This window comes from Eulemur rufifrons, chromosome 30 (assembly GCF_041146395.1).
Source record: "Eulemur rufifrons isolate Redbay chromosome 30, OSU_ERuf_1, whole genome shotgun sequence".
Lineage (NCBI taxonomy): Eukaryota > Metazoa > Chordata > Mammalia > Primates > Lemuridae > Eulemur > Eulemur rufifrons.
This window is the reverse complement of record NC_091012.1, coordinates 67945646-67969269: the sequence shown is the minus strand read 5'-3', so window position 1 is coordinate 67969269 and position 23624 is coordinate 67945646. Positions and strand designations below refer to the sequence as shown.

The 23624-nt window shown below is 41.7% G+C and overlaps 1 protein-coding gene across 1 annotated transcript in view; it reads right to left on the bottom strand.

Annotated features, from left to right (window-relative positions):
• The window catches only part of TRMT2B (tRNA methyltransferase 2 homolog B), a 70397-nt gene extending 51024 nt beyond the window's left edge, over nt 1–19373 (bottom strand). The window contains exons 1-6 of the mRNA XM_069463513.1: nt 19111–19373; nt 18369–18423; nt 16567–16701; nt 15329–15428; nt 14270–14340; nt 1062–1208 (exon numbers count right to left, since the gene is read on the bottom strand). Of these exons, the coding sequence (XP_069319614.1) occupies nt 1062–1208; nt 14270–14340; nt 15329–15428; nt 16567–16701; nt 18369–18423; nt 19111–19358 (756 nt within the window). The 5' untranslated portion in view covers nt 19359–19373. The remainder of the gene's footprint in view (nt 1–1061; nt 1209–14269; nt 14341–15328; nt 15429–16566; nt 16702–18368; nt 18424–19110) is intronic.
• Nucleotides 19374–23624: the final 4251 nt, after the last annotated feature.

Below are 23624 nucleotides of genomic sequence, written 5' to 3'. Positions count from 1 at the left end.
ACATTTACCATAAAGCAAGGTTCTATAGGACAAAAAAAAAAACCCACACTATTTTCACATCTCAGTAGAAGCACTGCTTTGCTTATCAGCTTTTGACAAATCCTATACAACAGAATTGGCACTTCCTCTAGTTTGAGCCTCTAATAATTCTTTAAAGAAAGTGTGAGAGTAATTCTTGTTATAAACAAGAAGCTAAACTAAGCTTTTGTCCCATCATGGAGAGGCAATAATCTTTCAATTCTCTTCATACTTCTCTACCTCAGGCATCCCAACCACCCACCCAAATGCCACCTCAGAAGACGTGAGTCCTGGGAGAAAGAAAAGAGGGGATACAGAAGAGAATGAGCATGGTAGTGAAATCTTTTTTTTTTTTTTTGAGTTCAGGACATTATAAAATTCTTACATCACTACAGAGAGCCTAAGTATTAGCCTGATACAAGGATATATCGCAATAAACCACATTAGAGCTATAGAATTAAAAACGCCAGACCAGGAATCAAAGGACCTGGGTTCAGATCCTAGCTTTGCTATTTATTGCTATTTCCTTAACCTTGGGTATTTCTATGCCTCCATTTGCTCATCTGTAAAATGAGGGTGACAATACCTCTCCTTCTCCTGCCTACTTCACAAGTGGATTGAGGTGATCATGTAAGTATAGGAATGTTTTAACATGTGAATGTTTGAAAACTCTATGCTACAATTGTAAAGTATTGTTTGGGTTATGAATTTCTGACATTCTAGTCTCTATTGAATTGGCTTTTGGATTCAGTAGAGCACCTAATACCATGAACAAAGTTCTTATGAAAATACTTGGGAGTCCTCAGATGACAATTAATTTGGTAACGAGCCACAGTCTCTATGGTTTGATTATGCCAGCAGTATGGTTAAATATTATCCTTGCCATATTCCCCTCCTCATCCCCAACCCCTCTCCACAATCAACATAAATATTCTGTGGATGTGTAGTTCCTACCATGTGTCCTGAAACTTCCAAAAGCCAACAGCGGCATAGTAACAGTTACGGTTGCTACAGTAGCTGCCCTATCATCCCGTGAGGCTCACCTGACTTAATTCCTGGGGATGGAAAGTGATGATAGCCATCGTGTGCCCTTGGCTATTGGTGCGAACTGTGAGCTCACGCCAGTGTCCACCTTCGTGAAACAGAAGGCAGGGTTCCAGCGGAGACTGTCGAAGGAATATTTCATAGTACTAGGAAGAAAATAATATTATTACACAAGGAAAACTAACAAGTTCCACAGCTAATTATTCATGCTAGGTGATTGTGTTGGGCTGTATTGTATCCTCCAAAAATCTATATATTTAAGCCTTAACCCCTAGTACCTCAGAATGCGACCGTATTTGATTAAGTGATTAAGTTAAAATGAGGCTGTTAAGGCAGACCGTAAACCAATCTGACTGATGTCATAAGAGGAAATTTGGGACACACAGAGAGACACTAAGGATGGGTATATAAAGAGAAAGACCACAGTGTGAGGACACAGAAAGAAAGTGTCCATCTGTAAGCCAAGCAGAGAGGCCTCAGAAGAAACCAAACCTGCCAAGACCTTGATCTTAGTCTTCTAGCCTCCAGTGAGGAAATGCATATCTGTTGTTTAAGCTACCCAGTCTGTGGTATTTTGTTATGGCAGCCCTAGCAGACTAATACAGTGGTATAAAAAACATGGTCCCTGCCCCGTGACCTTACAGAGGATACTATCCATTGAATAATATTCCAAACTGTAAGCTCCATGAAGGGTTAGAGTTGTATCATTAGTCTGGCACATACCACATGCTCAAGAAATATTATTAAAAGAAGGTATGAATGAATGAACAGGAAAATTATTTATATATGGAATCTCAGTTTATTCTATATACAGTATAGAATATAATAATCTTCCATTTCTGTGAATTCCTCCTGACAGCAATTCTTAATGTATTACTAAGCTGCTATGATTCCATTCTTACTGATAACTTCCTAATGTTAGCCTATCATTTCTATATTTCTTCATGTAACCAGGTGCCAACTACATTATACCTTAGTCAGATCCTCCGTTTCTTCCTGGTGAATAAAAGTCAAAAGCAATCCTGATTTAGTTTTTAGGATCTCAAAAATCCTTAAAGCCAAACTTTTCAAACAAAAACCAGTTGCTACCACAACAGGACATACTGTCTGATTTACTAGGTCCTTTTGTCTTTATAATGCATGCAGCCTAGGTCCACCATATTTTTAAACAAACCCCAAATTATGCAGGGAAGGAGGAGTTATACCAAAAAACAGTGCTACCTGACAGGGTTAAATCAATTAAGGCTGCACTTGATCACTTTCACTATAATTTCATATAAATGCAATATAAGATATGCTTGATTTATAATGAACATAGTTTTCAAATAAAATTTTTTGGGGGCGACAGGGTCTCACTTTGTCACCCAGGCTGCAGTGCAGTGGTGCAATCACAGCTCACTGCAACATCAAATTCCTGAGGTCAAGCAATCCTCCTGCCACGTCCTCCTGAGTAGCTAGGACTATAGGCACGTACCACCACCTCTGGCTGATTTTTTAAATTTTTTTGTAGAGACGGGATCTCACTATGTTGGCTAGGAGGATATCAAACTCCTGGGCTCACGCGATTCTCCCACCTCAGCCTCTCAAATTGGTGGGATTACAAGTGTGAGCCTTCGCACCCGGCTAGTTTTCAAATTTTAAGGTTTGTGATTTAAAGAAAGTCTGGTTCAACTGTTTTTTACGGGCTGGTTAGAAAGGAATGCTTTTTGGAAGCAAGATTCAAATTTAATAGAGGTCCTGGAAGGATGGTAATTAAACAGGTGATCCAGACCTGGAAGATAATAGGTAAATAAATATGAAATACAGCTTCCAGGACCTTGGTTTCTTTATTGTAAAATGGAGACCGAAACTCCTATTTTTATATGGGAATGCCTAAGTATTAAGATCGAAAGGACTTTCTAGTTAAAATACTAGAATATTCCTCCTAAAAATCCTACTAAAATAAAATAAAATTTAAAAAGCATGAGCTTATTTACTTAAGCTCATCGTTCCCAACAATTCTCCCTTCTCTCTCTCCTCTTACTTCCCTCCCCCAGTACTGGATCATTCTCATCAATATACAAGCATGTTCTTACTGTCCCATTTTAAGAAGAAATTAAAAAAAGGAAGCTTCTCAACCCCACACTCCCTACTAGCTACTGCTCCATTTCTCTGCTCCTCTTTGTAGCAAAACTCCATGCAAGAACTGTACCTATTCACTGCCTCCCATTCTTCTCCTATTCACCCACTTGAATCAGGTCCCCACTACTCCACCCAAACAGTTCACATTAAGGTCACCTCCAGCTTCCTTGTTATGAAGTCCAATGGTCAATTCTCATCCTCCCTTCCTCAACCTATCAGCGGCATTGGGCACAGATGATGAGCCACCCCTCGTTGGTTCACTTTCTTTCCTTGGCTCCCAGGACACCACACTCTCCTGTTTCCTATGACCTCACTGGCTGTTCCTTCTCAGTCTCTTTTACTAGTTCTTCCTCTTCTCCCAAACTTCTTAAAATGAGAGTGCCCCAGGGTTCAGTCCCTGTTCCTCTCCTCTTTTTTTTTTTTTTTTTTTTTTTGTTGAGACAGAGTCTCACTTTGTTGCCCAGGCTAGAGTGAGTGCCGTGGCATCAGCTTAGCTCACAGCAACCTCAGACTGCTCGGCTTAAGTGATCCTACTGCCTCAGCCTCCCGAGTAGCTGGGACTACAGGCATGCGCCACTATGCCCGGCTAATTTTCCTCTCCTCTTTTCTATTCTCACTCTCTTGGTGATCTCTGCCCAATCTCCTGATTTTAAATAACATCTACATGCTAACAACTCCTGGATTTCTCTCTCTTGAACCCCAGACTAATATATACAACTACCTACTTAACCTATCCATTCAGATGTCTAATAGGCATCTCAAATGCAACATGTTCAAAATTGAACTACAAATCTCCCCTACCCAAATCTGGTCTACCACAGTCTTTCTCATCTCCGTTGATAGTAACTCCATCCTTCCACTTGCTCTACCCAAACACCTGGAGCCATTTTTCACTCCTCTCTTTCTCTTAATACCTCTCATTCAATCCATCAAGAAATCCTGTTGTTCTATCTTCAAGGTATATCCATCTCCACTGCTACCACTGGTCTATATCATCTCTCATTTAGGTTACTGCAACAACATCCTAACTGGTCTCCCTGCTTCTACCCTCCTCCCCCTCCATAATCCGTTCTCAACACAGCAACCAGAGTGATCTTTCTTCCCCTCCTTCATCGGGGTCTACTGTCAGTTCTTCCAAAAAGCCAGCCACACTCTCATCTTGGGGTCTTTGCAATAGCTGTTCTTTCTGTCCAGAATGCTCTTCCCTCAGACCTCTGCATGGCTAACACTCTCACTTTCTTCAAGTCTTTATTCCAGGGTTTGTCAACCTCAGCACTAGTGACATTTTGAGGCAGATAATTCCTTGTTGTAGGGAGCTGCCCCATGCATTGTAGGATGTTGTATGGTGGGGGCGGGGATTGGGTTTGTTTTTTGTTTTTTTTTGAGACAGGTCCTTGCTATGTTGCCCAGGTTGGATGGAGTATAATGGCTATTTACAGGTGCAATCATAGCACACTACAGCCTCAAACGCCTGGGCTCAAGAGATCCTCCTGTCTCAGCCTCCCCATTAGCTGGGACTACAGGCATGTGCCACCATGCCAAGCCATTGCAGGATGTTTAACAGCATCCCTGGCCTTTCTACCCACTAGATACCAATAGCATCACCCAACCATGCCTCAGTGGTGACAACCTAAAATGTCTACAGACATTGCCAAACGTTACCTCCAGGACAAAACTGCCCTCAGTTGAGAATCACTGCTTTATTCAAATACCATTTCCTCAATGATGCCTACCTTGACCCTATTTAAAACTACAACCCACTCTTTCCCCAGCCCCCAGAACTTCTTATTCTCCTTGCTCCACTTTATTTTTCCCACGGCACTTGTCACTTTCTAACATACCATGTAATTTACTTACTTATTATGCTTATTTTTTTTAAAAAAATCCCCCCCCCAACTAAAATTTAAGTTTCACAAGGGAAGGGGTATTTTCTTCACTATTATATCCTAAGCATCTAGAATGGTGCCTAGTACTTGTAGGGGTGCAACAGTACTTGTTGAATGAATAAATGAAAGAAAGAACAAAGATAATGGGAGAAAAGACAACAGAAGAGCAAACTCAATACAGTCTTAGAAGACAGAAAGCAGATCGGAGTGACAACTGACTTAGCAAGGTGAAGGAAGCTACATCCAGAGTGACCACAGAGGGGAACCTCATGAGACATAAAGCTTATTTGCCTCACACAACCCCGGAAAGGCTCACTCCTGAAGATGCAAGATACTGCAGGAGGCCCAGATGGGGTAAGGTACATGGCTAAAATCAGGGTTTGGTTAAACATCTGGACACAAAACTGGTAAACATCCTCATTCTACCAAAAACTTCTATCTTTCTCTACCAGAAGACTGGGAGGGTTTTTCTCAGGAGGAAATGAACCCATAAAAGCTCTGAACCTGGAGATACAGGCACAGTGGTGGTGGCAGACGGACAGAAGCAGGAAGAGTTTATGTAAATCTGCATTCTTCTATTTATTTATTTTTTTGAGACAGAGTCTCACTCTGTTGCCTGGGCTAGAGTGCTGTGGCATCAGCCTAGCTCACAGCAACCTCAAATTCCCGGGCTCAAGCAATCCTACAGCCTCAGCCTCCCGAGTAGCTGGGACTACAGGCATGTGCCACCATGCCCAGCTAATTTTTTCTGTATTTTTTTTAGCTGTCCAGATCATTTCTTTCTATTTTTAGTAGAGACAGGGGTCTCGCTCTGCTCAGGCTGGTCTCGAACTGCTGACCTCGAGCTATCCTCTCACCTCGGCCTCCTGGACTGCTAGGATTACAGGCATGAGCCACCGTGCCTGGCCTTAAATCTGCATTCCTAATGGCCACCTTTCTACACCTGTTTCAAGAAGGCCAGCAGACAGGCAGGAGATTTGGAGATAATTCTCTTGAGAAACTGAATAGCCTCAGAATAAAGAACTCAAGAGACAGAGGTATGGGGGATACCTCCCTCCCCCCCTCCACCCACCCCCACACACAATCACCATCAGTGAATCCAGAATCAGTAAACTCACTGAGGCTCAACTGCCAATTAACATTTTAAGGCCTCACTCTTAAATGCAAACAGCCAGCCAAGTATCACCAGCTATTTGATTAGAGCCTCCATTATAAAAGACAATGCCCTAAACAAACAAAAATCCTGAAGGAAACAGACAACTCAAAGAACAGGAAAAAAGCAAACAGATAGATAGATAGATAGACAGATAAATGTTACATTACCAAAAAAGAACAAGATGCTATACAAAAGGAGCAACTGGAAAACAAGAAAAAGCTTTTGAAAATTAAGGACAGATGGTAGAAAAAAAATTCAATACAGGTGTTGCCATTTAGGTCAAGAAAATTTCACGAAAATTTCAAGAAAAAGGAGAACAAACAGTCAAAGAGATGGAAAATAGGGAAGAGAAACGAGTAGAAGATTATAGAAGCAATCCATGAAGTCCAAGATCCAAATAATAGGAGACAGAGAGAACATAGAAAATGAGGGTGAGGGAGTAATCAAAGAAATAATACTGGACCATTTCCCACATCTGAAAGTATTAGTTTCCAGAAAGTATTAGTCTCCTAAGAAAGTTCCCACTACAATGAATGAAAAAAAAAGGCCCACATGGTCATGAAGTTTCAGGGACAAAGACAGATTCCCTAAAGGCTTCTAGAGAAAAAAAAAGGAGGGAGGGGATTATCTACAAAGGATCAGGACTTAAAGTAGCATTTAGACTTACACAACATTGGCAGCCAGATGACAATGAAACAGTGTCTTCAAATTTATAAAGGCAAATGAGTTCACACTCAGAATTTTAAATCTAGAAGAATTTTCAGTCATATGTCAGGACAGAAAAAAGACATTTATAGATATGCAAAGATTCTAAAAATTTACCTCCTAGGCACCCATCCTCAGGAAGCTAATGGAGGTTACATTCTAACCAAATTAGGGTGTGAACCAAGAAAAAAGAAGACACGACAGTTAAGAAACAGGGAATGATGGACTCCGAGACAAAGGTCTTTAAGGAAAAACTTGAACTGAAGCTTTTGAGCATATGAAGAATATTGATAAATGTTTCACAGAGCTTTTAAAGCATTTGGAAAAAATTAACAATACGTTCATGGAAAACTAAGTAAATGGAAAAATGAGTTAATTATTCATGCCAATAAAAACAAAGAGTTGTAAAATGCATCACACTATGTAGGGCTGTGCAACTATAAAAAAAAAAAAATGAAGTAAGGCCAGGTGGTGGTTCACACCTATAATCCTAGCACTTTGGGAGGCCGAGGCAGGATTGCTTGAGCCCAGGAGTTCGAGACCAGCCTGGGAAACAGCAAGACCTGATCTCTACAAAAAACAGAAAAATTAGCCTAGCGTGGCAGCACGTGCCTGGGGTCCCAGCTACTCAGGAGCCTGAGGCAGGAAGATAGCTTGAGCCCAGGAGTTTGAGGCTGCAATGAGCTATGATTGCACCAAGGCACTCTAGCCAGGGTGACAGAGCAAGACCCTGCCTCAAAAAAAGAAAAAAAAAAGTATATTATTATGTGAAAAAAAATCAACGTGCAGAACAGTGTATATAGTAAGCCATCTTTTAGCTAAGAAAAGAGGAGATGCAAATATCTCTTTACATTTTTAAAAATAAGCAAAAACCAATAAAAATTTTTACCCATAGAAGGAGGGAAGGAACTAGGTAGAGGGGACAGAGGTAAAAGATAGACCTCTCTGAATGTACCTTTATTTTGTAGATTTGACTTTGGAACCATGTAAATATTTTATAAAATTATGAAACAAGGCCGGGCGCGGTGGCTCACGCCTGTAATCCTAGCACTCTGGGAGGCCGAGGTGGGCGGATCGTTTGAGCTCAGGAGTTCGAGACCAGCCTGAGCAAGAGCGAGACCCCATCTCTACTAAAAATAGAAAGAAATTATATGGACAGCTAAAAAATATATATAGAAAAAATTAGCCGGGCATGGTGGCACATGCCTGTAGTCCCAGCCACTCGGGAGGCTGAGACAGGAGGATCGCTTGAGCTCAGGAGTTTGAGGTTGCTGTGAGCTAGGCTGACGCCACGGCACTCACTCTAGCCTGGGCAACAGAGTGAGACTCTGTCTCAAAAAAAAAAAAAAAATAAAAAAAAAAATAAAAAAAAAAAATAAATAAAATTATGAAACAAAATTAAATCAAAATGAAAAATTAAAAAATCTCTAAAATTTGAAAGCAAAAAAAGAACCTGTGTACCAAGTGTCTAGTGGTGGTAGCTTGACTACAAAAAGAGGAATTATTTCAAGTGGCACAATAATTTGACAAAAAGAACTAGAAAGAAATCCTGAGCTATGTTTCAAGAATCATCTGTTAGTAATCATAGTTTCTGAAATTATTATATACATAGTAAGACAGAACAAATATGTAATTATATTAACATTGTCAGGAGCTAAAATTTTCACTTAATCGACAAGAGATAAAAATATAAAATTGAAAGATTTGGCGGGGCGCAGTGGCTCACGCCTGTAATCCTAGCACTCTGGGAGGCCGAGGCAGGTGGATCGGTCAAGGTCAGGAGTTCAAGACCAGCCTGAGCAAGAGCGAGACCCCATCTCTACTAAAAATAGAAAGAAATGATCTGGCCAACTAAAATATATATAGAAAAAATTAGCTGGGCATGGTGGCGCATGCCTGTAGTCCCAGCTACTTGGGAGGCTGAGGCGGTAGGATTGCTTAAGCCCAGGAGTTTGAGGTTGCTGTGAGCGAGGCTGACGCCACAGCACTCACTCTAGCCCGGGCAACAAAGCGAGACTCTGTCTCAAAAAAAAAAAAAAAAAAAAAAAAAATTGAAAGATTTAAGTAAAAACTAATTCTAAACTTGATTTGGATGTATCAATAGAACATATATATTTAAAAAAAATATATAAGCACTCTGGGAGGCCGAGGTGGGCGGATCGTTTGAGCTCAGGAGTTCGAGACCAGCCTGAGCAAGAGCGAGACCCCATCTCTACTAAAAATAGAAAGAAATTATATGGACAGCTAAAAAATATATATAGAAAAAATTAGCCGGGCATGGTGGTGCATGCCTGTAGTCCCAGCTACTCGGGAGGCTGAGACAGGAGGATCGCTTGAGCTCAGGAGTTTGAGGTTGCTGTGAGCTAGGCTGACGCCACGGCACTCACTCTAGCCTGGGCAACAGAGTGAGACTCTGTCTCAAAAAAAAAAAAAAAAAAAAAAAAAATATATTTCCTAGCTCTGTCCACTAGAAAAGCCTTGAAATATGACCAACCCAGTACAAATGAACACCCTGGCAGCCATACTGTGGCCTCCAAATACCATTTCCCACTAAAAGAAAAAGGATTCCCTGAAGAAGTGGCTGATTCCAAGTTTCCGGCAGAAAATGGACCAAATGTGCTACGACTATCTTATCAGTCCAGAACTATCAGGGCCATCTAGGGCTCTAAGGCAATTTAGAGAGGTTCCAATGGCCCAAAATGGAACAATTTGAAAATAAATAGTATCTACGGCAGATTGAAACATATCAAGTATGTTAAAAATTCTATGAGTTCATAATGATACCAAAACAAACAAACAAACAAATGTAAGCTGATCACTTTTTGAGGAAGGTGAAAGAACCAAGTTATTTACGGTGGCTCACGCCTATAATCCCAACACTTTGGGAGGCTGAGGCAGGAGGATTGCTTGAGGACAGAAGTCCAAGAGGAGCCTGGGCAACACGGTGAGACCCCATTTCTACAAAGGAAAAATTAGCTAGGAATGGTGGTGTGCACCTGTAGTCCTAGTTACTCAGGAGGCTGAGGCAGGAAGATTGCTTGAGCCTGGGAGTTGGAAGTTACAGTGAGCTATGATCATGCCACTGTACTCCAGCCTGGGCTATAGAACAAGACCCTGTCTCATAAAAAGAATAAAAATAAAAATAAAGACAGATTCTTAGGTCTTGGTGCTCTGGCTGCCAGCTCCCATAGAATTCACATTTTGCCTCAAGCCTCAAAATAGATATTTAAGCCTCAAATAGGGGGCAAACTAAGGTTATGCTACCATGTTAATGGAATGGAATGTCAATACCAATAACAGGGAAAGGACACAAAGGTATAAAAAATACTGAAAACAGCCCAGTGCTATATACATGTAAAGTACTATTATTTTTTTAGTTCGTTTTTGTTTTTTGTATCTTCTTGTATATGCCTGAAAGGTACTACAAAAGGCATCTGGCCTGTATTTGAGTACCTACTGGATTGGATTTTAGGTCTCATACAAATTTTGCAGGGAGGAGGAATTCGTCTGGATAGATGTGGAGGGTAGAAATTTACCCAATAGCAGCCAAAAGGTCTAGAAACTTGGGTAATATTGCAAAGAGGTATTCATTTACCAAACACTTGGTGAGCACCCACTGTGTGTATGAATCTGTGTTAAGTGTGAGTACAAAGTTAAATAATACACAGCTGTTACCTCCACGGTCCAGCATGGGAAGCACCACCAAACGACCTGATAAAGTGTAACAAGTACTACAACAGGAGATACGCAATGGAGATACAGGAGTACAGAAGAGGGAAGCCCTAATCAGACAGAGGAGTCAGATAGTTTTCTACAGATTCTGATGCCCAAAATGAATCTTAGAGAGTTAGCAGAAGCCAGATGAAGGCATTCTAGATAGATAGGACAGCCTCAGGCAGAACTGAGATAGCAGGGCAATGCATAGGTTAACTCTAGGGAGGATGTAGCAGAAGATTAGGCTAGGGATCTTATCATAAAGATCCTTAAGTGCAAAAGGTAAGGAATTTAAACTTCATTCCAAAAGCTATTGGGCAGCTACTGCAGAATTTTAAGCAACAGAGTGGCATAATCTTACTTGCATTTTAAGGATGGCTCTGGCTGCTGTGCAGAGAATACACTGAGAGATGGGGCTGGGACCAGTGAGATCAGTTTAGCGGCTACTACAGTAGTCTAGGCAAGAGAAGATAGGAGCTGGGACTAGAGTGGTGGCGGTGGAAGAAAATGAGGGAAGTATGTGGATCCAAGATATGTCTAGAAAGTAAAACCTCTAAGACTTGGAGGTTGATTAGATACGGCTGAGGAGGAAGGGGAAATTAAAATGGAGGAGTCTAGGATGACACGTTTCTAGTACATGGTGGTACCATTAACTAAGGTGAGAAAAAAAGAAATACATTTGGGAAGGGAAGAGGATAAGTTTAGAGCAGCAGTTCTCAACGTGGGGCAATTGTGTTGCCCAGGGGACATCTGGCAACCTCTGGAGACATTTTTGGTTGTTACAGTTAATGGCATCTAGTGGGTAGAGGCCAATGATACTGCCGAACATTCTATGATGCACTTAACAACCCCCCCACAACAAAAAATTATCTGACCCAAAATGTCAATAGTGTGATGGTTGAGAAAATCTGATCTGGAAAAATGGTGATTTCAAGAGCTCTGCATCACAACTAAGTGAGGTCATTCGGTAGGTAGCCTTTTGGAAACACACCTCCCAAAGCTCAAGAGGGCGCCAGAATGCAAATATAAGTTTAGGAGTCAATCAATTTATAAGTGGCCATTCAAGTCATCAGCAATGGTTGGATGGGGTCTCCCATGAATATATTCAGAAAGAAGGCCAAGGACAGATTCCTGGGGGACACCAACATTTATAGTGAGAAAGAATAGAAAAAGTCCCACGAGAAAGACTAAGAAGTAGCCAGCGAGATCAGAAAAAAAAAAAAAAAATTATCAGAGAATGTTATCCCAGAAACCAAATGAAGGCAGTGTTTCAAGAGGAAAATAAGGGCCGGGCGCGGTGGCTCACGCCTGTAATCCTAGCACTCTGGGAGGCCGAGGTGGGCGGATCGTTTGAGCTCAGGAGTTCGAGACCAGCCTGAGCAAGAGTGAGACCCCATCTCTACTAAAAATAGAAAGAAATTATATGGACAGCTAAAAATATATATAGAAAAAATTAGCCGGGCATGGTGGCACATGCCTGTAGTCCCAGCTACTCGGGAGGCTGAGACAGGAGGATCGCTTGAGCTCAGGAGTTTGGGGTTGCTGTGAGCTAGGCTGACACCACGGCACTCACTCTAGCCCGGGCAACAGAGTGAGACTCTGTCTCAAAAAAAAAAAAAAAAAAGAGGAAAATAAGAATAATAAGTGGTGCCACAGGCAGAGAAAATGTAAGTTGGGAACAGAAAGTTTCCATTGGATGTGGCAAAATGGAAGTCACTAATGACTTTGATAAGATCAATTTCTAGCCAGGTGCAGTGGCTCACACTTGTAATCCCAACACTTTGGGAGGCCAAAGTGGGAGGAATGCTTGAGGCCAGGAGTTTGAGACCAGCCTGGGCAACAAAACAAGGCCCCATTTGTACAAAAAATGTTAAAATTAGCCAGTTGTGGTGGCACGTGCCTATAATCCCAGCTACTCGGGAGACTGAGGCAGGAGGATCATTTGAGCTATAGAGTTGGAGGCTGCAGTGAGCTATGATCGTGCCACTGCACTCCAGCCTAGGTGACAAGAGGGAGATTGTGTCTCAAAAAAATTTAAAAAGATCAATTTCTATAGAGTGTTGGGGGGCAGAACCACCACCATATTTTCTTAAAGATAGGAGATATTTAATATTCTTATGAACTGAAAGAGCTGATAGAGGTGGGGGAGGAGGTAAAGAAATAGAAGAAAGAGGGTATGCAATGAAGGAGCAAGGATACTAGGAAGTAGAAGATGAGTCCAAACAGGAAGAATGATAAGCCTTGGACAAAGGGAGGACCAGTCACTTCCTTCACTGAGAAGGGGGGAAGGAGGGATAAGATTCCAGTGAAATTTGTAGATGGTAGGAAAAACAGCTAATGGAGTTCTCATCTAATGGCCTTAATTTCCCAGTGAAGAACAGGCATGGGTCATCTGCCAAGAGCAAGGGCAAAGGTGATGGGGTAGGAAATTTGAGGAGAGGTAAGAATTTAGAATAGTCACTGAAAAGAATAGGAGAAGAAACTAACAAGAGCCATGGAGGAAGATTTCTAGAGAATGATCCTACAAAGGGAGCTGTGTCCTAGCAGGGAAATTCTGCAGGTCAAGATAAGTCCTATCAGGCCGGGCGCAGTGGCTCACGCCTGTAATCCTAGCACTCTGGGAGGCCGAGGTGGGCGGATCGTTTGAGCTCAGGAGTTCGAGACCAGCCTGAGCAAGAGCGAGACCCCGTCTCTACTAAAAATAGAAAGAAATTATCTGGACAGCTAAAAATATATATAGAAAAAATTAGCTGGGCATGGTGGTACATGCCTGTAGTCCCAACTACTCAGGAGGCTGAGACAGGAGGATCCCTTGAGCCCAGGAGTTTGAGGTTGCTGTGAGCTAGGCTGACGCCACGGCACTCACTCTAGCCTGGGCAACAGAGTGAGACTCTGTCTCAAAAAAAATTAAAAAAAAAAAAAAAAAAAAAGATAAGTCCTATCAGAAGACAGCACCCAAGTATCAGAAACCTGAATCACTAAGAGAGTGGGTGCTGGTAAGAATTAACAGGGAACAGGAGAGTCAGTTGGGAGTACTGTTCAGTGTTCACTAGTAAGGCTTTGGTCTTTTTTTTTTTTTTAAGTTCCATGAGGACAGGCACCATGTCTACTGACATGCTAAATCAACACTGTAGCCCCAGCATCTAGCACAGTGCCTAAAACACATGGGAGGCACTTAACAAATATTGAGTACATGAAATAGAATGATAGAAAAATGTCTCAGAGGCCAATCTCATAATGTATATACCTTACCAGCACCCCTACATCTCGTATTTCTCAATTCTGTCCTGTTGAAAACACTAGCCTTCCAAATATTTCAGACATCTAACACTTGCTGTAGTGGCCTCATCAATATCTCTCTTTCCTGATACTTCCATACTATTAAAGTCCTTTCTTGGATGCCTGACATTTACAATAATGAATGTAGTTCTCTCTCCTCTTCTCCACCCTTACTGCAATGAAACACTAGCAATGTTCTCTTCAAGTGAAGAGGTACATTTTCAGTACAGAGCTCCTCCTACCCTCTAGCACTAGAAGCGGCTCCATTATTAAAATGTCAGGGACAGTGCTGTTATAAGACTACTATGCCTCAGGTCATCTTCAACCAGCCCTGTTCCTATTTTACCTGTGCCACTTGATTGTGTTTCTCAGGGATGTTTTTCAGATGCTTAGACTGTACACAAACAATGTTCCCATCTACGGAAAGAAAAAGAATTAATTTATATGGTTTTAGTCCCAAAAGATTATTTAAAATAAAATGTCTAGCATTTCAAATTCCCTCCTTCAAAGAGGCATATGTAGATATGAAGAAGCCAAGTGCCTAATTCAAGCTCACAGTCATTTTTCAGAGAAAACCTAATTGTTTCCTGGTCTACACATTAAGCAGCTAATTCTTAATGGAGCGAGTCCTTAATATTTTCTCTCATGCCACAAATGCGCAATATGCCAACGTCCGCTTTCTGTTCAGATTTTAAGAGGGAAATAAAATGTAATGGGTTTTGTTTTTCTATTACTAAATAATAGAACACTGACGTCATATACTCATTTAATTTAGCACACAAGAGGGAAAAAGGCCAAGTGCCTGCCCTAACAAACTGTAGTTTAAGGCATATGGATATTAAACAGTGTGACTAATATAAAATGATGGTGTTTCAAGTGGATTTATTGAAAACGGGCAAATGGAAAGCTCAGGGATGGAATCTAGGAATGGATACGGGAATTAAGTCTCAGAAATATGCCATTGTGATTTCCCTCACCAGTATGCACCACCCCTTCCAATTTTTTAAAGGCAGAATTACCACAGAAAGCTCTAGTTTCCAGGCATATGGGGATGTGAAATAGAAAAGACGAGGAGACTGCTCCCGGTATGGAGAGTAGCAAAAAATGATGATGATGACGATGAGACAGAAGCAGCAACAATGCTAACATTTACTAAGTGTTTACTAGCTATCAGGCGTATAGCTTTTAGAGTAAAAAAGGGCAAGGGTTGTGATTTCTATGGCTATGTTATAATGATTACCCATCAAAAAGTATCCACAATCAACCTTGTGATCATGTTCTGCATCAAAGACTTCCAATTCAACCTTCTTCTTTAAGAATACCATTATTTTCCGCTCCTGCTGACACTGTTCTCTGTACCCTTCTCTTCCTCCCAGTCCTTGGTCTGTCACAGCCTTCAACTGACCTCTCCCAGTTCCCAAGTAGTACCCCACAGTCTTTGGATTGCCATCTGGACCTCGGTTCACAGAGAAGGTGGACTTATTTCGGTAGCCACTGATGACAGGCTGGAGAAGACAGAAGGACAGGAGAGGGGACAAGAGGTCAAATGAAACCAAGGAGGAAAACAATAAAGAGAAAGCAGGGGCCGGGCGTGGTGGCTCACGCCTGTAATCCTAGCACTCTGGGAGGCCGAGGTGGGCGGATCGTTTGAGCTCAGGAGTTCGAGACCAGCCTGAGCAAGAGCGAGACCCCATCTCTACTAAAAATAGAAAGAAATTATATGGACAGCTAAAAATATATATAGAAAAAATTAGCCGGGCATGGTGGTGCATGCCTGTAGTCCCAGCTACTCGGGAGGCTGAGACAGGAGGATAGCTTGAGCTCAGGAGTTTGAGGTTGCTGTGAGCTAGGCTGACGCCACGGCACTCACTCTAGCCTGGGCAACAGAGTGAGACTCTGTCTCAAAAAAAAAAAAAAAAAAAGAAAGCAGGAATGTTCTCTGGATAAGGATAAGGGATGCTTGCTTGGAAGACATGCCATATGTGAAAGTCTGTGGCTGAGAAGATCAAGACACTCCATAGTAGAAAGGAGTTCCAATCTTGCCATAAAGCAGGAGTCAGCAAATTTCTTCTGTCAAGGGCCAGAGCGTAAATATTTCAGTTTTTGCAGGCCATATGGTCCCTGCTGCAACACTCAACTCTGCCATTGTAGTGTGAAAGCAGCCACAGACAATACATAAACAAGTGAGTTTGGCTGTGTTCCAATAAAACTTTATTTACAAAATCAGGCAGCAAGGCAAGTTTGGCCCCAGGGCCGTAGTTTGCCAACCCCAGCCATAAATGAAATTCTGCCTCTCTGAGGCCTCGTTAAAAAGGTTTCCAAAGTCTGGAATCTAAGGAGGTAAGTAGAGTGGTTGATAAAGTAGACTCTGTACCAGATAGATCTGAGTGGAATCTTAGCTCTAGTATTTTCTAGAAGTGTGTCTTGGGAAAATTACTTAATCTCTCTGGGACTCTCTGTCTTCATCTATAAAATGATAGTACCTACCCCTCTGGGTTACTGTAAACAGTAAAATGAGACAATGATTCATGATAATCACTTAGCATAAGGCCTGGTACCTAGCAAGTGCCCAGTAAATACTGGCTGATATTATTAGGCATTAAGGGGACTTAGTAAATAAGGAATATGTAGGTAGGGACTTACAGAGGGTATAATAGGATGAAGAAGACAATGGAGCCCCTCAAATTTGGGTGCAGCTGTTGTCACGTTGACTCCATTGAGTATTTGGATGTAAGACTCTAGTCTTTGTAAAATTTTCTTCTGAGCTTCAAATTTCACCTGCAAAAAAATATATAAGCAATGAAACAAAATACTTTTGTAGTTTCACCTCAAAGAATGGAAAATAAACAGGACAAAAGAAGGGTGTCCCACAGATTCTTAGCTCACGGTCTCAGCAGATAAGGAACCCGTAACAATGGAACAGGAACAGACCTAATCAGGCATTGAGGAAAAGTCAAGAGTGAGCTCTTGTAGTAGTAAGCCCATCATTTTATCTTACCTTTCAGACTAAACACTCAAGGTGTATGTCACTGTTGTCCAGTAGAACTTTCTATAACAAAAATGTTCGATGTCTGCCCTGTTCTTTCTATGTAAATGTAGGCACTAGCCACATGTGGCTACTGACCATGTGAAATGGTGGTTAGTGGGACTCAGGCACTGAATTTTTAATCTTTAATTTCAATTAACTTACAGAGTCAGCTCTGCTAAAATGTGAAATAAGTGTTCCTATACCACGTTATGTGAAATCACATTAAAAAAATCACAAGGCTCATGGGAAAAATGGGATTAGGCACACAATATTCCAAAATGTTATCAGTAACACCCACAAAAACGATAGGAACCTAATAAAAATAGTAGCACCATTTTACACACATCAAATGGTTAAGAAATATGAATATTACAATAAAGATGGCACTTTACCCTGAAAAAGACCTGAAGTTTGCTCGTAGAAGCAGGTGTCAGAGTGATTGCAGTTTGTAGTTATCATGAAGTGGTAAAAGGAGGGTTATATGAGCTGAATGTAAAGTTCTGCCAGGCTCACGTCTGCAATCCTAGCACTTTGGGAGGCTGAGGCGGGAAGATCGCTTGAGGCCAGAAGTCTGAGACCAGCCTGGTGACATAGTGAGACCCTATCTCTACAAAACAATATAAAAATTAACCAGGCATGACAGCACGTGCCTGTAGTCCCAGTTACTCAGGAGGCTGAGGCAGGAGGATCACTTGACTTCCGGAGTCTGAGGTTGCAGTGAGCTATGATGACACCACTGCACTCTAGCCTGGGCAACAGAGTAAGATTTTGTCTCAAAAAAAGAAAAGAAAAGAAAAGTCCTAACATCAAGATGCAGATGGGTAGGTGTGGCTCATAACATGCTTGGGGAACTGAGGGAGCTGACAGATGTTTGAGATGTGTGCATGCATTCGTTTTACGTGTTCTTACGTAGGTTGGTTCAACTGAGTGCAGTTTCCTTCTTTCATCTAGTATTTCTCATGGATGAAATCACTCCTAAGCAAACATGAAATTTGCATTATGCTCAAATTTTCCCTAATATGTCAATCCGCTGGAACAAATTTCTGCTTCAAAATAAGGATTATAACAGAATTGACTATATTCAAATTTAAATAGCCACATGTGGCTAGTGGTTACCATGTTGGAAAGTACAGCTATATATGAAACAGCAAGAGCACTGCTACTCACATAAACAGAGCTATAAGAATGGCAACAACAACCAAAAAAAAAAAAAAGGGAGAAAGGAAATAAGCATTTGGATCTATGGATCTACAGTGTGGAAGATATAATTGGCCTAAAGTTCAAATTTCAGAGTCATTAGCATATTGAGTTTAAACTGCTCAGGCATCTGGGTAGAACTATCCAGTGAAGCTTCCTACAAGTCTAGCACCATCCCCCTGCTGGAGAGAAGAGGTGAAGACTTAAGCTGTACACCTACCTTGAGCTGTTCTTCATAGCTCATCCTCCAGAGTGGCGTCACAACATCAGCCAGCCTTGAATAAAATAATTCAGGCACCTCATTAATTATATAAACATGTACTGAGCGCCTACCATGCATAAGGACTTCCTGCCACCATTTTCTCTGGCATTTTACTTATCTATTATTCAGAACACCTAACTCTCATGCCCCTAGGGAGATGGAGTCTGGGAGAAGAGCCCATTTTGGTGTTCCAGATGGGCAAACCTAATATAAGAAAAATCCAGATTTATCAGGAGGTAATTAATCATATTACAAAAGGCTTCACTGTTGGGTTGCTTTAAATAGCTTACCTCCCTAATGCTTTTAAAATATAATTTGATTTAGAAAATACATTTTTGGCATAAAATGTGGTATATTTGTACTTCTGTGGCTGCAATGGGGACTATTCATCTGTAACCCATCTAATATTCTGGGTCCCTGGTTTAAAGCATACCTGCCCCGGACTTTTTTAAAGACAAGATCCCAGTTTAATATCTTCTTTCTGACAAAAACATACTCAAAGACAAGGAGAATATTTTCTGCATTTCCAAAGCACTTCCACCAATATTCTTCAGATATCCTCAAGTTTGCCCTGGGTATCCCACCTCAGATGCCCCTTCGAATCCTTGCAATGACACATTAGTTACATTAGGAATACAGAGTTTCAGTAGACCCACAGATTGAGACTTGGTAAGGAGAAAGGAATCAGCCTGGGCCTTACCTTTCCTGCCAGGAACCATCTAGTGGTCCAAGATGGCTTGGTTCCTTCTGACTTTTTTGTCCTTTTTGACACTTCTTGGCTATCATATGGGTGAAATTTCCCTTACATGCTGTGCTCAAAAAGAGCTGTGACCAACCTGGTGATTTTCTGGCACACCAGGGAAACAGCCCTGGTTCGGAGAAGAAACCCACCACAGAGAGGAAGCATCTCAATCTGTGCACTGGGACTTTTCTCTTAATGCCTGCCATCCAAAGATACCACTGAAATTCACCTGCATGAAAGATAGAGATACAGAAGTTGGGAAACGGAGGCACAACACCCAAACCCCCTCATTCATTTATGAACCCTTATGGAACTCCAGCACCTAGCACAGTGCTGGTACACAGTACACAGTAAAAGCAGGCCTGTTAACAGAACTGAATTGGTGCATGCAAGGCACTGTCTTAGGCTTCCCAAATAGAGAGATAAGAAAAATGTAGTCTTTGCCCTCCAGAAAAGAGTTCAACTCTTTGAACATACTACTGTGACCAATCTTTTTCCCTATTCCACCCTGCCACCCAACAGCCAATCAATCAACTAATATTTAATAAGTGCTTACTATGTGCAAGACACCACGCCATACTAGATACTGGAAGGGTTACAAAGGCTATAATCTAAATGAGGAGATTAATTGCCAACACAGGAAAGACATTAGTAAATAACACAATACGCTTGATACCTGATGAGTGCTCAGGAAAGGTGGTAGAACAGGTAGGCCTGGCACCAGGTCTTAAAGGATGGCAAGGAGGTAAATAAAATGTTTAGAGGACAGTGGGTAGATTGGTCTGACTAAAAGCAAGTTCACATTTGAGCCATGTTGCATTTGAAATGGTAGGGAAATATCCAAATCGAAATGTCTAACAAGTAAGTACAGAAGCAGTACAAGAAGTCAGGGCTAGAGATTTGGTGAAAGTACAAGCTGTAAGATAAAAAGAAAGCTTTGAGTAAAGAAAAGAGCAAAAGGTCAATGACTAAACTTGGTGGAAAGGTAACATTTGCAGGGCAAGAAGAGATGATGCTGGTGTCTCAGAAGGAGAGCCAGGGGAGTGTGGACCCATGGAAGCCAAGGGAGATGCCTTTGATGAAGGCACTGACACATCCAGTAAGTCTGAGGCAAAAGAAAGAAGGAAAAGAAGGCAATGGAAAGTGGAAAGCAGTAGGGACAAATGAAGGCTTTGAGATTTTAGGAGTTAGGCCCTAGAATCAGAGAGAGAGACCTGACCTGGGTGGTCCACTGGCCCCACCACTTCCTAGCTAGGTGGCCTTTAGCAAGTTAATCATTCCTTCTGACCTTGCTTGTAAAATGGAGATAACAATACTACCTATCTCACATAGTGGTTGTAAGAGTTAAAGAAAAATAATTAATAAAAAGTACTTAGCAGAAGATTAAATAGAGATGATGTTTGTAAAGCAGTGTCCAGTACCTGGCAAAAGCTCTTTGGTAAGCATTAATAACCATCATGATGTGTTTATAGACAGTATGGCTGGGCTTGGTGGCTCATGTCTGTAATCCCAGCATTTTGGGAGGCCAAGACAGGAGGATCACTTGAGGTTAGGAGTTCAAGACCAGCCTAGGCAACATAGAAAGACCCCATCTGTAAAAAAAAAAAAAAAAATTCGCCTGTACCACCCCACCACCCAGCTACTCAGGAGGCTGAGGTAGGAGGATCACTTGGGACCAGAAATTTGAGGTTACAGTGAACTGTGATTGGGCCACTCCACTCCAGCCTGGGAGACAGGGCAAGATCTTGTTTCTTTTAAAAACAGTCAGTATGGAACTGAGTGAGAGGTGGCAATACTGAAGGAGGAAGGGGGCACAGGAAAAGAATAGTGGGAATAACTATGAGACAAAAGCTGGAAGAGTTAAAACAGGTGATTCCGAGAACACAAGTGGAGGGCTTCACTTTGGAAAAAGGAAGGAATCCTTCATCTTCTAACACAGGATTCTGTCTTTTTGTCTATTTGCCTTACAGTGTCTGTCCATTACCGTGTAAGCACCTTTTTTAAGTACCCAGGACACGTGAAAGGACTTGGCCTAACACCCTACTGATCTGCTGTGAAATTACCTTTTTGCCCTTGACCTCTATCTTGGATTTCATCTCAATGTTAAGTCATAGCTTAATTCAGAATGATATATGTATATATATCTCAAATCCAGGCCAGGTACAGTGGCTCATGCTTGTAATTCCAGCTACTAAGGAGGCTGAGGTGGGAGGATTGCTTGAGCCCAGGAGTTGGAGGCTGCAGTGAGCTATGATCATACCACTGTACTCCAGCTTGGGCAACAGGGCGAGACTCTATCTCTGAAAAAATAAAAAATAAAATAAAGTCCAATGTATGCAATGGATTTATTAACAAAGTTTCCTCCATGGCTCCCTCTGCTATTGCTAAATTAGTATGCCATGATCAATGGATAACCTAGAGGATGTTGACATGGATGCTGTAATATTTAGCCTATATAGCATTTTATATGATTATAAAGTATGGAAAAAAGTAACTGTCATCGCATGTGATCATTTTGGGGGGGATTTCAAATTTCTAACAGAATATATGTAAGCTGGCCAACAGTTCAAGAGTGAACAATAGCACCTTCAGCCCAACTCCCCCCAGCAAAAGGCAGTAAGTCGGCACAGTTAAGAACATAGGCTTTGGAGCCAAATTCTAATCACAGCTCTACTTCTCACTAGCTATGTGGCTTCGGGCAAGTTACTTAAACGCTATGAATCGCAGTATAGGACTCATAACATTTACCTTTCACAGCTGCAGTGAGAATTAAATGAGATATATATATATATATATGAAGTGCTCAGGACTGTGCTTAACATAGCAAGTGTTCAATATGTGTCACTGCCCTTCCTTAGGCTCTGATTCAAAGTCATGTCACTTAGCTTCTTCAAGACTCAATGCCTCCAACCTGCAAAACTGTCCAGATGTAACAATGTATGTAAGTGCTGTGAGGATAATTATGTGGGAACTTTTAAAAACAATAAACACATATACACGCTCACACAAACTTTCCTGACCCTCTGCATGAGTGCCTGCTGGAGTGCAGTGAGGGTACAGCCTGCTCTGGACCACCTGTTAATACCATCAAAAGTGTGTGTCCTGTGATTGACATTTTTCCAAAGTGGAAGAAATGTATGTATTTGATATAGAGAAGAGCAAATGCCAGAGAGAGGAAATGAGTGAAAAGGCAGGAGACAAAGCATAAAGAATGATTTGGTGGGGCTAATGTGGGGCTGAGCCTAGACTACAGGGGGAGGGAGTGATGCTGGTCCAAGAGAGGGACCCTGTCCCTGTAGCCAGTAGGGAAGTTGGAAGGATGAAGAAAGCTGCAGGTCCATTTGGGGGTTGGCACAGGAGGGAAAGGAGAGCTGAGGAATTTGAAGACAGCTGTCCGTACCCCACAACATTTAGATTTTTTTGTGAGTATATGGGTCCTCTCCTGGTGACTGACACCGTGACTGTGGTTCATCTGCCCTGTACCCCAACAGGAGGGTCCTTGTCCATCTAGGTCTCTTCCTCCAAATGATCAAACATGGTCTAAAATAGGACCTTACTATTGCAGGGTGCCAACTAGCCATCACTCTGGGTAAAGAGCCTTTTATATTTAGTAATTTCTGCAGGAAAATATCTTTTTCAAGGCAGCATAGTAATAGAAGTCAAGGTGAGTTCTATTTCTTTGTTTCTTAATGTCAGAGGGGGCATTTGTTCACAGAAAAGACTATTTTCTTTTTATATTTTTTCCTGTTTTAAACAAATGATTGTTTTCTTTCTTTGCAAAAGAAAAAAAAAAAAAAAAACATCTGACAACTGCTCTCTACCTGCCTCAGGAATTGAGTGGAAAGAGCCCCAGAGTCCAGAGTAGCCTGATAGGAAGGTAAAATAACTCTCCGGGGTTTCAATGAATAAACTGCCTCAAGTGCTCAGAGAGGTTCAAATCGAAGAGACTATGTGGTAGGTCCACGCAGGACCAAGGATCCCCTTGGTAAAAATGTTCACCCACAAGGGTCCTGCTTGCACTCTGTTCACCTTTCCTTCAGTTGGCCAGGCCCCAGGCAGGGTTCCGTGCTAAACTAGACAGTTCCTTGCTAAACTAGACGGGCAGATGGGGTGACTGCTGTGTCCTGACTGCAAACCACGTGAAGTCAGGTCCTTCCTTTTGTGAACTAAAATAAAATTTTAAGGCTCACCCCGCCACTGGCTGACTTAATGGACCCCCTCGTGGCCAAAGGAATATCCTAAAACTAAATTGCCTGCCAGGAGGAGGGAGGTCAGACAAGCCTCATCACGCCCCTCTTACTTCTTGAGGACAGCCTTTGTAACCCATTAAGAAGCCTCAGGGTATGCAATACAAACCTACAGGGCCTTAATTTACACAACAAATCTATGTCCGGTGGCTTATCTCTGATAAACAGCAACTATGTTAAAACATTCCAAGCCTTTTGACAAAGCTTCATATCTTCAACCAATTA